At 34.3% G+C, this 12,361-nt stretch overlaps 1 protein-coding gene across 1 annotated transcript; it reads left to right on the top strand.

Annotated features, from left to right (window-relative positions):
- The first annotated feature begins 584 nt into the window (after nt 1-584).
- LOC104224790 (E3 ubiquitin protein ligase DRIP2-like) lies at nt 585-10,693 on the top strand. The gene is made up of 7 exons (XM_009776499.2): nt 585-1,177; nt 2,075-2,174; nt 3,756-4,086; nt 4,212-4,660; nt 4,771-4,821; nt 8,999-9,071; nt 9,956-10,693. Exons 1-7 carry the CDS (start codon nt 1,054-1,056, stop codon nt 10,133-10,135), a joined length of 1,308 nt encoding a protein of 435 aa, XP_009774801.1. The 5' UTR covers nt 585-1,053; the 3' UTR covers nt 10,136-10,693.
- The last annotated feature ends 1,668 nt before the right edge of the window (nt 10,694-12,361 follow it).

Genomic DNA, 12,361 nt, shown 5'->3' on the forward strand with positions numbered 1-12,361 from the left:
AAAAGATGTTCAAATATATCCATATACAATTCGAAAATTTTTAAATTTATTCTAATTATCTCATACTATTTGCTAGGTTCTCTCATAGCCGAAACTAGGATTTAAACTCTTTGAGTTTAACCTTTAAGGTTTTCAGTATTTAACTCATTATATCGTTAAAGTTATGGGTTAGTATTTACAATTTATTGCGATTTCAATAAATTTTAGCACATAAATTTATGTTCTATCTGAATTCAATAAAACCTTGCTATTCTACGTTATAAATTTACGTTAAAGTTATAGGACTACATCCTCCCCTGAGCACGATAGGCGAATTTTACGTGTTCAAATTCTTAAAAAAATATATTTATTCGTCAAAATTTAAATGATTTACAATCAAGAGCAAAAATAAGATTTATTTCCTAATGACAAGGGTAGAATTAGACAAAAGAATTTAATAAAGTTATTCAATCTCAAATAGTACAAGGTAAAATTTGACTTTAAAAAAATATATCTGTAAAAACAGAAAAACTGTAAGTACATACTGTGTCCGTAATATATAAAAAAAACAAAGTACAGAAAGTATTCTCTTTATTTCATGCCATTCTGAGCACGAAGCCTCAAGCCATTCTCTCTCGATTTCAACTTCCAAAACCCAAATTGCACGAACACACAAACGCACAGAGTAACAGAGAAGAAGAGAGGAGATCATCTACAACCCGACCCCCCCCCCCCCCCACCCCTACCCGAAATCCATCACCAACCCACGTCTCCTTTTCCCAAATCAAATCTACTCATTTTTTCAAATTTCAATCTTTTTATACCCAGATTCACATGTCACTTTACTGTGGTAACAGTTTTGTTGCATAAATAGTTCTGTTTGATGATCGTTAGCTTCTATTTTTGGGTTTAATGCAGATAAAGAAAGGGCAAATGGACGTAAATTCCAGGTGTTTGTAACATGCACTGCTTGATTTTACGTGAGATTTGAGACTGAGGAGATATAACGAGGACTGGGTTTCAAATTTGAAGAATTCTAATTAAGTGTGAAGAGCTGATTATCAATTAAAGAGTATGAGAAATATGGCGAATCAAGTGGTGAAAGTGAAGAGAGATAGAATTGCGGCATGCATAACATGCCCTCTTTGCCATAAGCTCTTTAGAGATGCCACTACTGTTTCCGAATGTCTTCACACGTGTAAGTTCTTTCTATTGGAAATTTGAATTTTCGATCTGGGTTTGCTTTATTTGTACTATCATTTTAGGTGGATCAAAATTTGGGTGATTTTAATGTGCTCAGAGCTTTTATGTAGTCTTTTCTTTTAAGAGAATTGAACATACCTCTTTGTCTGCTTAGTGTTTGAACGATTATAGGGTGGGTCGAACATAAAGTCAGTATCTTGCCCTTATCAGCTAAATTGGACGAGCTATACCTGTTTGATTGATAAGCTTGTTTAAATAATTGTCGCACATTTACTTAGTTGTAATGAATTAAATTAGCAGTTGCTGACTTATATAGAAATTTTCTATTCAAGACATCTGCTTTATCAACTAAATAGAACGAGCTATACTTGATTGATAATCTTGTTTAAATAAACCTCACATATTTACTCAGCGGTAATGAATTAAATTGGCAGTTGCTGATTTATGTGGAAATTTTCTGTTCAAGATATTTACTTGATGCTTTTCCAAAAGAGAGAGAGAGACGGACACTTAGCTTCATTATGTGTAATTGAGCTTCAACAAAATGTGGTGAAGTGGCACATGACTTATTCTTATGCTATATCTCTTTAATTTTCATAGGGTTCAATTGGAAATTGTTATGAAATCTTTATGTTAATTATGCAGTTATTGGAATGTTAATTTCTTGGCTAATCATATAAGGAGGAAAATATGCTTGATTGACCCTAATCAGTGTATATTTTTTTAAACATCATGGTTAATAAATGACTTAAACTTCCTTACATTCTTCTCATTTCCCTTAAAAAGAATAATTTTGCTGTTTTATTTGAGCAATATCGACACTAGCTTCTGTTGTTTCTAGAAAAGATGAGTTTTTTTTCCTGTGATAATATTCTTTCTGAATTTCACCCAGTTTGCAGGAAATGCATCTATAAGAAGCTCTCTGATGAAGAAACGGAATGCTGCCCAATATGCAATATTGACTTGGGTTGTGTCCCATTAGAGAAATTGAGGTCATAAATATCTTCCTACTCTCACTGTTTTCCTTTTTCTGTAATCTTCACATGCAAATGTGTGCTTAAGTGCTCGATTGGCATATTGATGTAGATAGTTCTAGTTTTACCTTTTGCATTTATACGTGGAACTTCTAGTAGCATATCACTCTTTTGATTAACTTCATTTTGTAAGCCTATCAATTTTAACAGCATGAAGCGTACTGCATGTTCAGTTCCAGACTGCTTTGCAGTGTTGTCCCTTTGAAGTTTGATATGCATATGCAACAAGTTAGAGCGTCTTGACCCTTGTGTGAAAGATATGGGGTGGAGACTTTAGCTTTATAGTTTTTTTTTATTATTTAAAGAAGCCAAATGCTTGGCTGTGCATGTGTTACCTTCTTACTTTCTACTGACCTAACATCAATTAATGATGATTCTGAGAGCAATGTGCTATGCTCATAGGAGGATGGAAATTCGATGAAGTATTGAAATTTCCACTTTTTCCCAGCACAGTTACTTTTTATTCTCTACGTAGTTCATCGCCAAATAAACTATTCTCCAAGTTGTTCATCAATATTTCGTGCTTTCTGGACATAGATGAGTTAGGATCTTAAGAATACTGAACAGAGATCACAGTGCTTTACATGATTGTTTTGGTGCTTATCATAAATGAATTAGGATTTCACTTAGAAGACTGGGCAGAAATCAAAGCGCTCTTCCGTGTTTGTACTATGTACCACTAAGATTGACTAGAAAGTTATAACTGAACACACTGCAAAATTTCGAATTCACTTAAAAAGATGATCTGTGATACATTTAGAGGTTCTGCCAAGTGAGACCACATAGGCAATGACAAGTGATTTCTTGCGATATGTAGAGAGGAAACTTGACATAGACAAAGTAAGGTGACCTGTACTCTAAGAATGGCCTTGATAACATTAGGATTAAAGTTCACTTTTGCAGATCTTGGAAGTTCTTGAAGGCAGTAGAAGAGAGAATGACAAAAGAGAACTGGGAGTATTTAGTGCAACATTTGACTTGTGGATATATCTTATTAAATAAAACTGGGTAGCTTTCACCATTTACCTTAGGCCAGGCACAGTGAGATACTTCATTGGCTATCATGAAGTTTTGCTGATCATGATTGCACATATATCTTATTAAAACAAAATTGGGTAGCTTTCACCATTTACCTTAGGTTAGGCTCAGTGAGATGCTTCATTGGCTAGCATGAATATTTGCTGATTATGAGTGCACATACCTGCACTTATGCGTATAGTATTCACTTTCATGGTTGCTTGAAATATGAGGTTTTCCTGAAGCTTGTTCCGCCTTTCTGCCTTATCCTGGAAAATCTTTGTTGAATAACTCCTATAAGAAGGAAAAAAAGAAGGCGTTAGAGACCCTTTTGGTCCAATCTTAGACACTCGGTCCTTTTCCGAACCTGCTCCCATTTTGAGCAAAGAGAGAGATAAATAGACACAGCACATTGTACTGATGGGGCCGGTTCAAAGTGACTGAGGGGTTTTCTGGTTAACTTTTCTTATTTGCCATACTCCACATGTCAATTTATCTTTTCTTTTTCCCTTTTCATTTCAGGCCAGATCATAATCTGCAAGATGTAAGAGCAAAGATATTCCCTTACAAGAGGCAAAAGGTGCAGGCACCTGAAGTTGTGCCTCCGATTGCCCTTCCAGTCAGGAGAAAAGAGAGATCACTATCTTCACTAGTGGTCAGCACTCCAAGAGTATCAACACAGACTGGAACAACAGGAAGAAGATCAAAATCAGTGGCAAGAAAAGCATTACGAGGCTCCACCTTTTCTGTTGAGAAACCTATCAAGAAAGAGGAAAAAATATCTGGAGAAGATCAACTGGATAGCTCTAGTTCACCTGAGACTTTGACCAAGTTCACTCAGAACATAAGGCAGGTAAAGTCATTCTTCAATAGTGGTGTGGTGCATCATCTTAGGCTTCCTTGGAATATTTTCTGAGGTCAGTATCAAGCGTATATGGGTGGATATTCTTGTTAAACTTAATCCTGCCGCTTTTGCAGAATTCTTCCAGTGCTGAGCTTTCTGGCCAACCCACGCCTGATAACGAAACGGAGAATGGCACGGACCAGTGGGAAGGTAAAGTTGATTTATGGAAACCTTTGAACTGTTTGGTCGAAGTAGCAAACCAGAGCAAGTCTGCGAAGTTTACTTCCCAAGGTTCTACTGCTAAATCAGAATGCCTGCATTCCCTTGGCAATGAAGCTCATGTCCGTAAAACTAAAGTGAAAAAACGTGGACTGAAAATCAAAGTTCACGATGACAAGAATAACTGCGGAGCTTCTCATTTGGGATCAGATAAAACTAAAAAATTGCGAAGGAATCGCCAAAAGAAGGCAACAGAATTTGGAGAATCTAGTATTTCACCACAAACTGTGCTGGATGCAATCACTACCAAATGTGAAAGAAGGATTAATCCAATTTGGTTCTCATTAGTGGCCGCTGAAGATCAGTAAGAATCTACTTTATCTTGTAGAATCCTTTTTATATGTATATCTTTCTGAGAAAGAAATTGTATTTCCAAATGATTTTATTCAATGAATCTCCAATCAATTGTTTCAGGGAGGGAGGTGCACTCTTGCCCCAGATTTCTGCAAGTTACTTGAGAATAAAGTAAGCTTCTTTGTGATGTCATTGCTGTCTTGTAGTGTAATATTTATCTTGTGATGCTGTTTCTGTCTGGTCTTAGAATTCTTTGTTAAGTTCTAATGATCCGAATGAATTGCATAAAAAATTTCTATGGCTGCACGAGTTAGATACTTAAAGCCTCGATATCTTTTGCTCTATCGATATGGTAAGAGGGTGGAGGAGGGAATAATGTATCATTTCTTCTTTTCGAATTTTGAATGTAGATGCTAATTATCTCTTTTGGTGGTAACTACGGCATCACCGATTTCTCCTAGTGCCAAGAAAGGAATAAAACTAAGTATGTTATGTTCTTCGATTTAAGCTGTACAGATTCGATTTTCATTTCCTAAACTGAAATATCTTGCATCTTATCATAATATGTGCCAGCTACAAAATAAGCCAAAAGTAGCATATCACCTCCCTTTTAGACCTCCTTGTAATAGAATAACCATAATTTTTACTTCGATTGAATTAACTATTCAAAGTCAATATTTCTCTTCCAGAAATCCTATAAAGTTAAACCATGGTGTTCAATATGACATGGAGACTAATTGGTAATTGCAAGATTACAGCGAGAAAGCAATCTTGTTTTATTATCTTTATAAAAGACTAACTAAAGTTTTCCCAGCTTGCTATGTCCTTTTCTCAGTCTCTGACAATTGATTATTTTCTCATTTATTTTTCTTGTTGTGGTCTTTTACCACTGGTGTTTGATGTCTTCTCCAAGGCATCATTACTTACTATTGGTTGGTTGACCTCTTTCTTGTAGCAAAATATCATACGAGGGAATTTCACATCCAACTTAGGGTAGTTCTCTCCAACGAGTTAGACAGCTTCTTTTGCTCCATTGATTGATCTTGTTTGTCTTAAAGCTAACTTAGTAGCTTGTATTACCTTTTCACATTTGATGGATTTGGAATTTTGGATATCTTCATATAGTTTTCCCACTATATCTTCATATAGCTAGCCCTGCTTTTAGAACTGATTGGACCAGCGCCAGCCAGTTTAGCTGATCAAGTGAAAATCAGACCCTTACTCTTAAAATTTATAATTCTGTGAGTTGGACATCTATCACTTGTTGTGCAGACACCTCCTTGGAAACGGATGTAGTCGGAGAGCATCTGGAATATAGAGTGAACTCAGATGGCAATCCCACTTAGAAGAGTTATTTATATGTGCAAACAATTCCATGCATGGAACAAATTACCCTGTCTTCATATACCAAAAGGGCTTAATATCCAACTCTAACAAAAGAGGACAATTAACTTCATTTACTTCCACGAGACGTGCACCTAATGAAGCCACTGTATGAGGACCTGCGGGGCCATTTTAGTACCTTGCCTAATGGATTCTTGCTGAGTTGTTCACATTTTGGACTTACAATAATCCATTTGATCATAAGAAGGTTACGACCGAGAGCAATTCGTTGTTCAGTTAAGATGAGTGTAATAGAAATACGGATATTGAGATGGATATGCGTTCATACAAGATTAGGGGAAGGTACAAATAGCACATATAGATGATAAAATGGGAGAGGGTCGCCTGAGATTGTTTTGTTATGCTCTATGTCAATCTATAAATGCAGTAGTATATAAGTGCAATACAATAATGATTAAATGTGTTAAAAGGAGACGAAGCAGACTTACAATTACATGGAGATCGTTGTGGACTACAATCTCTCAAAATTCATGCAGACCTGGAGGAGAATAGAAAAGAAAGAAAACAAATGATATATAGGTGATACCAACTAGTTGTGATTAAGACATAGTCGCCTAATTCACTTACACCAGGCTGGTGTAGAGAACCTCTAGTGTAAGAGAGCCCGTAAATTAATTTGAGTATTAGGTTGAAATGGGTCCACATATAATAGACCTCAACTAGGTCGGAATTTTTATTGAGTGTGATACAGCACTCCCATAACCATTACTCCCTCCGTCCCAATTTATATAACACTCTTTCCTTTTTAATCTGTTCAAAAAGAATGTCACTTTCTATGTTTAGAAACAATTTAACTCAAAAGTTCCCATTGTATCCTTAGTGAGATGATTTATGGCCACACAAATATCTAAGGCTTGTTTTAGACCACAAGTTTCAAAAGTTTTTATTTTTTTCTTAAAATTTGTGTCAAGTCAAAGGGTGCCGCATAAAATGGGACGGAGGGAGTATTATATATTACGTGCCCTGAAGTTGCTAATTGGATTTCTTGATAGAGATATGTGGAGGATACGGATTTTGGAGTCTAAGCAGAATATGTTGAAGACAATTATGGTACCAAAGGGAACTGCTTTTTTAAACATTGAAGAGTTGGTCTGCCCTTTCCGTGTAAGTGGTTTGGGACAGTGTTCCTTAAATAAGCAACTAGTTAAGACAAATTCCTGTTGTTCGACCTACAAAATTGGGTTGAATGCAAGGTAAAAAAGACATGGTTGTGAACTACAGTGGTGGTTAGTTGGTAGAGTTGATAGGTCAATCATCTAACACCATTAGCTCTTTCTCTTTGTTCCATTAAGATAAGCTGAGGTGACATTTCTTTGTCTCTGGAGCTCCTTGGACAACTTGATGACTAATATTTGTGTGTTGCATCCTGTTTTACAAAGCATTTTTACCAAATGAGCTTTTAGCTTTGCGTTCCTTTTTTCCCTTCACTTGTTTGATAGCTTCTAAAGTGTTGCCTCTCTATATGAACATCTTACATATAGAGCCCGTTTGGATAGCTGATTTGAAGTAGCTGATAAGCATTAAGTGCTGAAACTGATTTAATAAATAAGCAGTTACGTGTTTGGGTACAAGTGCTGAAATTGATAATAAGTTGCTGCATTATTTGATTAAAAAGTGCTGATAAGCTCTTTTTTTGTTAAAATGACTTAAATAACCTTAGAACTGTTTACACTTATAAGTGCGTAATTTCTTTACAATTTTAGATTCCAGATCGATTCAAATACAAAATATTCTATTTGTCATTTTATTTTAAATACAACTGTGCTTAAATAAGATAATTTTTATGATAAATATAATTTACTTTATGATAAGCGTATAATCATAAGTTATAAGAATTAATAAATTGATAAAAGTTTCTCAGTGAAAAATAAATCTAAATAGGAAAAAATATTTGAAGAAAAACAAACACTGTCTTCATCACCACAACACTAAAAAAATAATACACCAAAAATTTGATATGTCCTCATTTATTACATACAGTTCAAAGATTAATACACAATCACATTGATATAAATATGCAAAGAAATAGAGAATTTGCTTATCTTAAATAGTGCATGAGAATTGCAGACTTGAGGGGGGGGGGGTTTAGGTTGAAAATATACTTGGGACTGTGAGTATCGATGTAGGAGTTTTGTTCTAAAAATGAATATTTTGGGGATAAAATAGTAAAAATCTTGATCAAATTTAAAGTGCTTATAAGCTATCATAAGCTGGGGGTGACCAGCTTATGGCTTTTGGCTTATTTTTGACTTATAAGCACTTGGCTTATAAGCACTTTTAACTTTACCAAATGCGTAGTTAAGTCGAAAAGTGCTTATAAGGTAGTTTGACCAGCTTATAAGCTTAGCCAAACACCCTCATAATTTCTTGCTTTCACTATCTCACCGAATGTTGTCATTTATTGGCATGTCTTTTCAATATATCATTGGATCAGTAGTTGGTTCTGAAAATATTGGCTTTTGGCTTATTTTTGACTTATAAGCACTTGGCTTATAAGCACTTTTAACTTTACCAAATGCGTAGTTAAGTCGAAAAGTGCTTATAAGGTAGTTTGACCAGCTTATAAGCTTAGCCAAACACCCTCATAATTTCTTGCTTTCACTATCTCACCGAATGTTGTCATCTATTGGCAGTCTTTTCAATATATCATTGGATCAGTAGTTGGTTCTGAAAATATTGAAAGGGACGTAATAATCCACCTTTTACTGTATTTCTTCTGGTATTATAAGTACCGGCATCAATCCGTTCTGATTTTCTGTGGCCAATTGGTTGGTCCTTATAGAGACTGAGAGGATCTATAGGAAGGTCAAGGGTAAAACAGCCATGCACTAAAATTAAGATTTAAATTGTCCACTTATAGTCGGATACAGCCACTAGTTTAGCATTTTGCGACTGTCTGCACATTTTTGTTATAGTATTCATGTTCTGTTTCATTCTGTTGCAGGGATGGCAATATTCCCGTTTCTTTCATCCAAAAGTATCTGATGAGGAAGTTAGATCTTATGAGCGAAGATGAGGTAATTTTTGTTGCTCTTTGGCTGCCATTTACCACTTACAGAATGTTCTCAACATTTATGCACTAAACAATCCAACATCATTCTGGTCGAAGTTCAAATAAAATATGGAGGGGCTTGATTTTTTTCTAATTCTTTGTCCTGTTGGGTGTGATTTTGGTCTAGTTGGTTTCGGTCCTTTTGAATTGGTCCAACTGGAGAAATATTTTGGGAATAAGTGCAGAAATTGTTTCAGCATTGAAGAAATTACCTTGCATCATGTTTGGTAACATTAACCTTGGACAGTTTAACCTTTTTGACTTAATCTGATTATTAAGATGAGGGATGGTAACATGTTTTATGTGATGTTCAACGAGAATATGTGGCATCTACTAGTAAGTTATTTTCCAGTTTACCTTTCATTTCATTCAAATTGAGATGGGAAAGGGTTGTAAAGAAGCGTAGAAGTAGGCGCAGAATAACATTGTTTGTTACACACCATACATGGTGAAATTAGTAATCCGTGTTAGTTTCAATGTTGGAAGAAGGTAGCTGTTCAAAGCAATTTATGCTAAAATATTTGACAAATACTAGCTGGACTATATCAAGTCGTTAATGAAGTTGACGGCTATAACTAGTTTTGGTTCTAGGGTCTATCAGTGACCGAGTTTTTCTCATGGTTTATTGTCATTTCAGCACAAGTAAGATGAAGTCAAGCAGGTGAGCAGGTTGTGTTTTTTATGATGAGTCTTAGCATTTCCATGAACCTATTTTATATCTTCTTCGTGCATTACTGATTCTCCTTGGATTCCACAATCTGCGACTCAAGAATTGGGTGTTATTTAGGGGAAGCATATCTGTCATGGTTCCAGTTCTATGATGTGCTGACTGTTTAGGTTATTTTGTAGGTTGAAGTTAGATGTATGGGTCAGTTGATAGTCCCCACTTTACAACTGAATACTTTGGTAGATATGTGGCTTGAAACTACTACATCAGAAAGAATACCAGCTATTATTGGTTCATCAGCAAAGGACTTTGTGATGGTGCTGGTTTATGCTCGTAAGGTCCCAGGCCATCCAGCTTCTTGAATTATTCTTTCTGCCTTCAATAATCTAAGTTATATCAGGACTAAGTTGAAGTATCAGCCCAAAAATTGCTAGACAAATGTGTCCTGTATGGGCATGTTGTGCGTAAGATCCTAAGTTACTTACAGACTGCTGCTGCTGCTGCTGGAATTGTCACATATCAGCAGCAAATGAGCAATGTGATACGGTGCAGAACAGCTCGAGGGTAGCTCTTTTTGCACTTACCAGAGTTACTTTGTGTTTCTCCAGTGTGTTGTATGATTGTACACTACCTTGTACTATCAATAAGGGATGAATTTTGAGTAGAATTTGTCTTGTCGCGCGCCAAGATTCATGGTAGCATGTATCTAAGTCAAACTATTGAGTGCTTTCAGTTTAACCTTCTTTAATGAGGCTTTTCTGCTGCATGTGGAGAAATAGGAAGTGATACGATTTCATAATTTAGAAAGTCCAAGAAGTTGGCTAGAAGATATTTATTTCAAGTGCAAATTCATGACTTCAAATTATCTTTTGTATTTTGTTTATATTCTATATCAGACAACTTTTGGATTTTAGTTCTTACATATATCTTCTTTTAAGTTAAATACTTTTGTTCGTTCACCTAGTTTTAGTCTTGATTTTTCTTAATATATTCAATCAAACAATACTAAAAGGAGGCAATGCTTTTAAGTGTACATTGATGGTAGAGTAAAAAATAATGCGCCTACAAAAAGTTATAAAAATACTTTTGAAAGCATGTATATTTTAAAAGTTAGTGTTGTTCATTTCATATATTGAGGGGTTCGGATTGGCTTTTAAGCTGGTCAAATTAGCTTTTAAACTCTTTTTAGCCTTTTTAGTAATAAGTTGACCAATCCCAATTTATTGTTTTTTTGACTTAAAAATGATTGCTACCGAAAAACCATTTTTCTTATGCCAATCCAAATCTCATTGTTCTCTTAACATGAGAATTGAAACTTTTTGATGTTACATTGGAGTTTCCTATTTTTAGGTAACACATTGAGAATCCTAGTGATATTAGTGGTCTTATTTGATGCTTTAAAAATATGGAACTGAAATTTAACAGAACCAAATTGAAACAGGGGAGAAATTGAGATAATGGAACAATACGGAAAAAAAGTCTAATTTTATTCATACATAATAAATTAACTGAAAAGATTGATAACAACAGGTCAAATCGAATCATTGACATTTCTAGTTTCTAAGCCTATCGTTCATTTTTACGTAGTACTTTTCAACTTGAACAAGAAAGGAATCACCCAAAAAAAAAAAAAAAGGATTGTGGAATCTATTACTAAAATGGCCAATCAATTATATTAAATTACCTAGTAAAGTCAAGTTTTTTTGTTTGTAACAGAAAAGTTATTTAATTATTTCTATAGTAATTAGAAGGTCACTCAACTTGATTTCTCAATTTTTCGGTAGCCAAATACCTATTTTATCCTCTAAATTATCAACTTTTATTTTTGTTAATAATTTAAAATATTTATATATTAAACATAAAAAATAATTTTCAAACATATAATATTGGAACAAAATAATTGAGCAAAGTTTTAAAGAATATATAATGTATATTATAAATATATTTTTATTTTAAGTAATTATTTTTTTATATTACACGCATGGAATGTATCCTTTAAAAGCATTTATCCTCTTTCATTCTCAATTATGTAAATAAATTATTGAGTTATTAGTTGTTGTAGATACGAATAAATTATTCTAATTAAAAAATTTATTGTGCTCAATTATTTTATTCATCTATTTCCTGCTTAAACTCTTACTTTATATCTCAAATATATTATTAATATACTAAAGTTATGTGATTTAAAGAAAATTACTCACTGAAACAAGGTACACATGTATGGTTTTTTTTTTTGGTAACTAAATTTTTGTATTAATCACCTTTGAAACTGTACAAAGCCATAGCTAAGCAAATACAACTAGCTATCTAAATACTACTTATCAGTAAATTCTGATCTATACACGCCAGTACACATAACTGGATTCTAAAATATGAAACTCTGTATCAAGGCCTTAACTCTTGGTGTTGCTCTTACATGACAGATATAAGCAACTTCACGCGTAATTATTTCTCAGCTCTGATACTTCTTTTCAAAAATTCTATGGTTCCTTTCCATCCATATAGCATAGACACATTCAGCGTACACTATTCTGAAGATTTGAGCTTGTTGCGATTTCCCTTTGGCATTGTGGATAGCCCATTATGTA

This window comes from Nicotiana sylvestris, chromosome 6 (genome assembly GCF_000393655.2).
Source record: "Nicotiana sylvestris chromosome 6, ASM39365v2, whole genome shotgun sequence".
In the NCBI taxonomy this organism is placed as follows: Eukaryota; Viridiplantae; Streptophyta; class Magnoliopsida; order Solanales; family Solanaceae; genus Nicotiana; species Nicotiana sylvestris.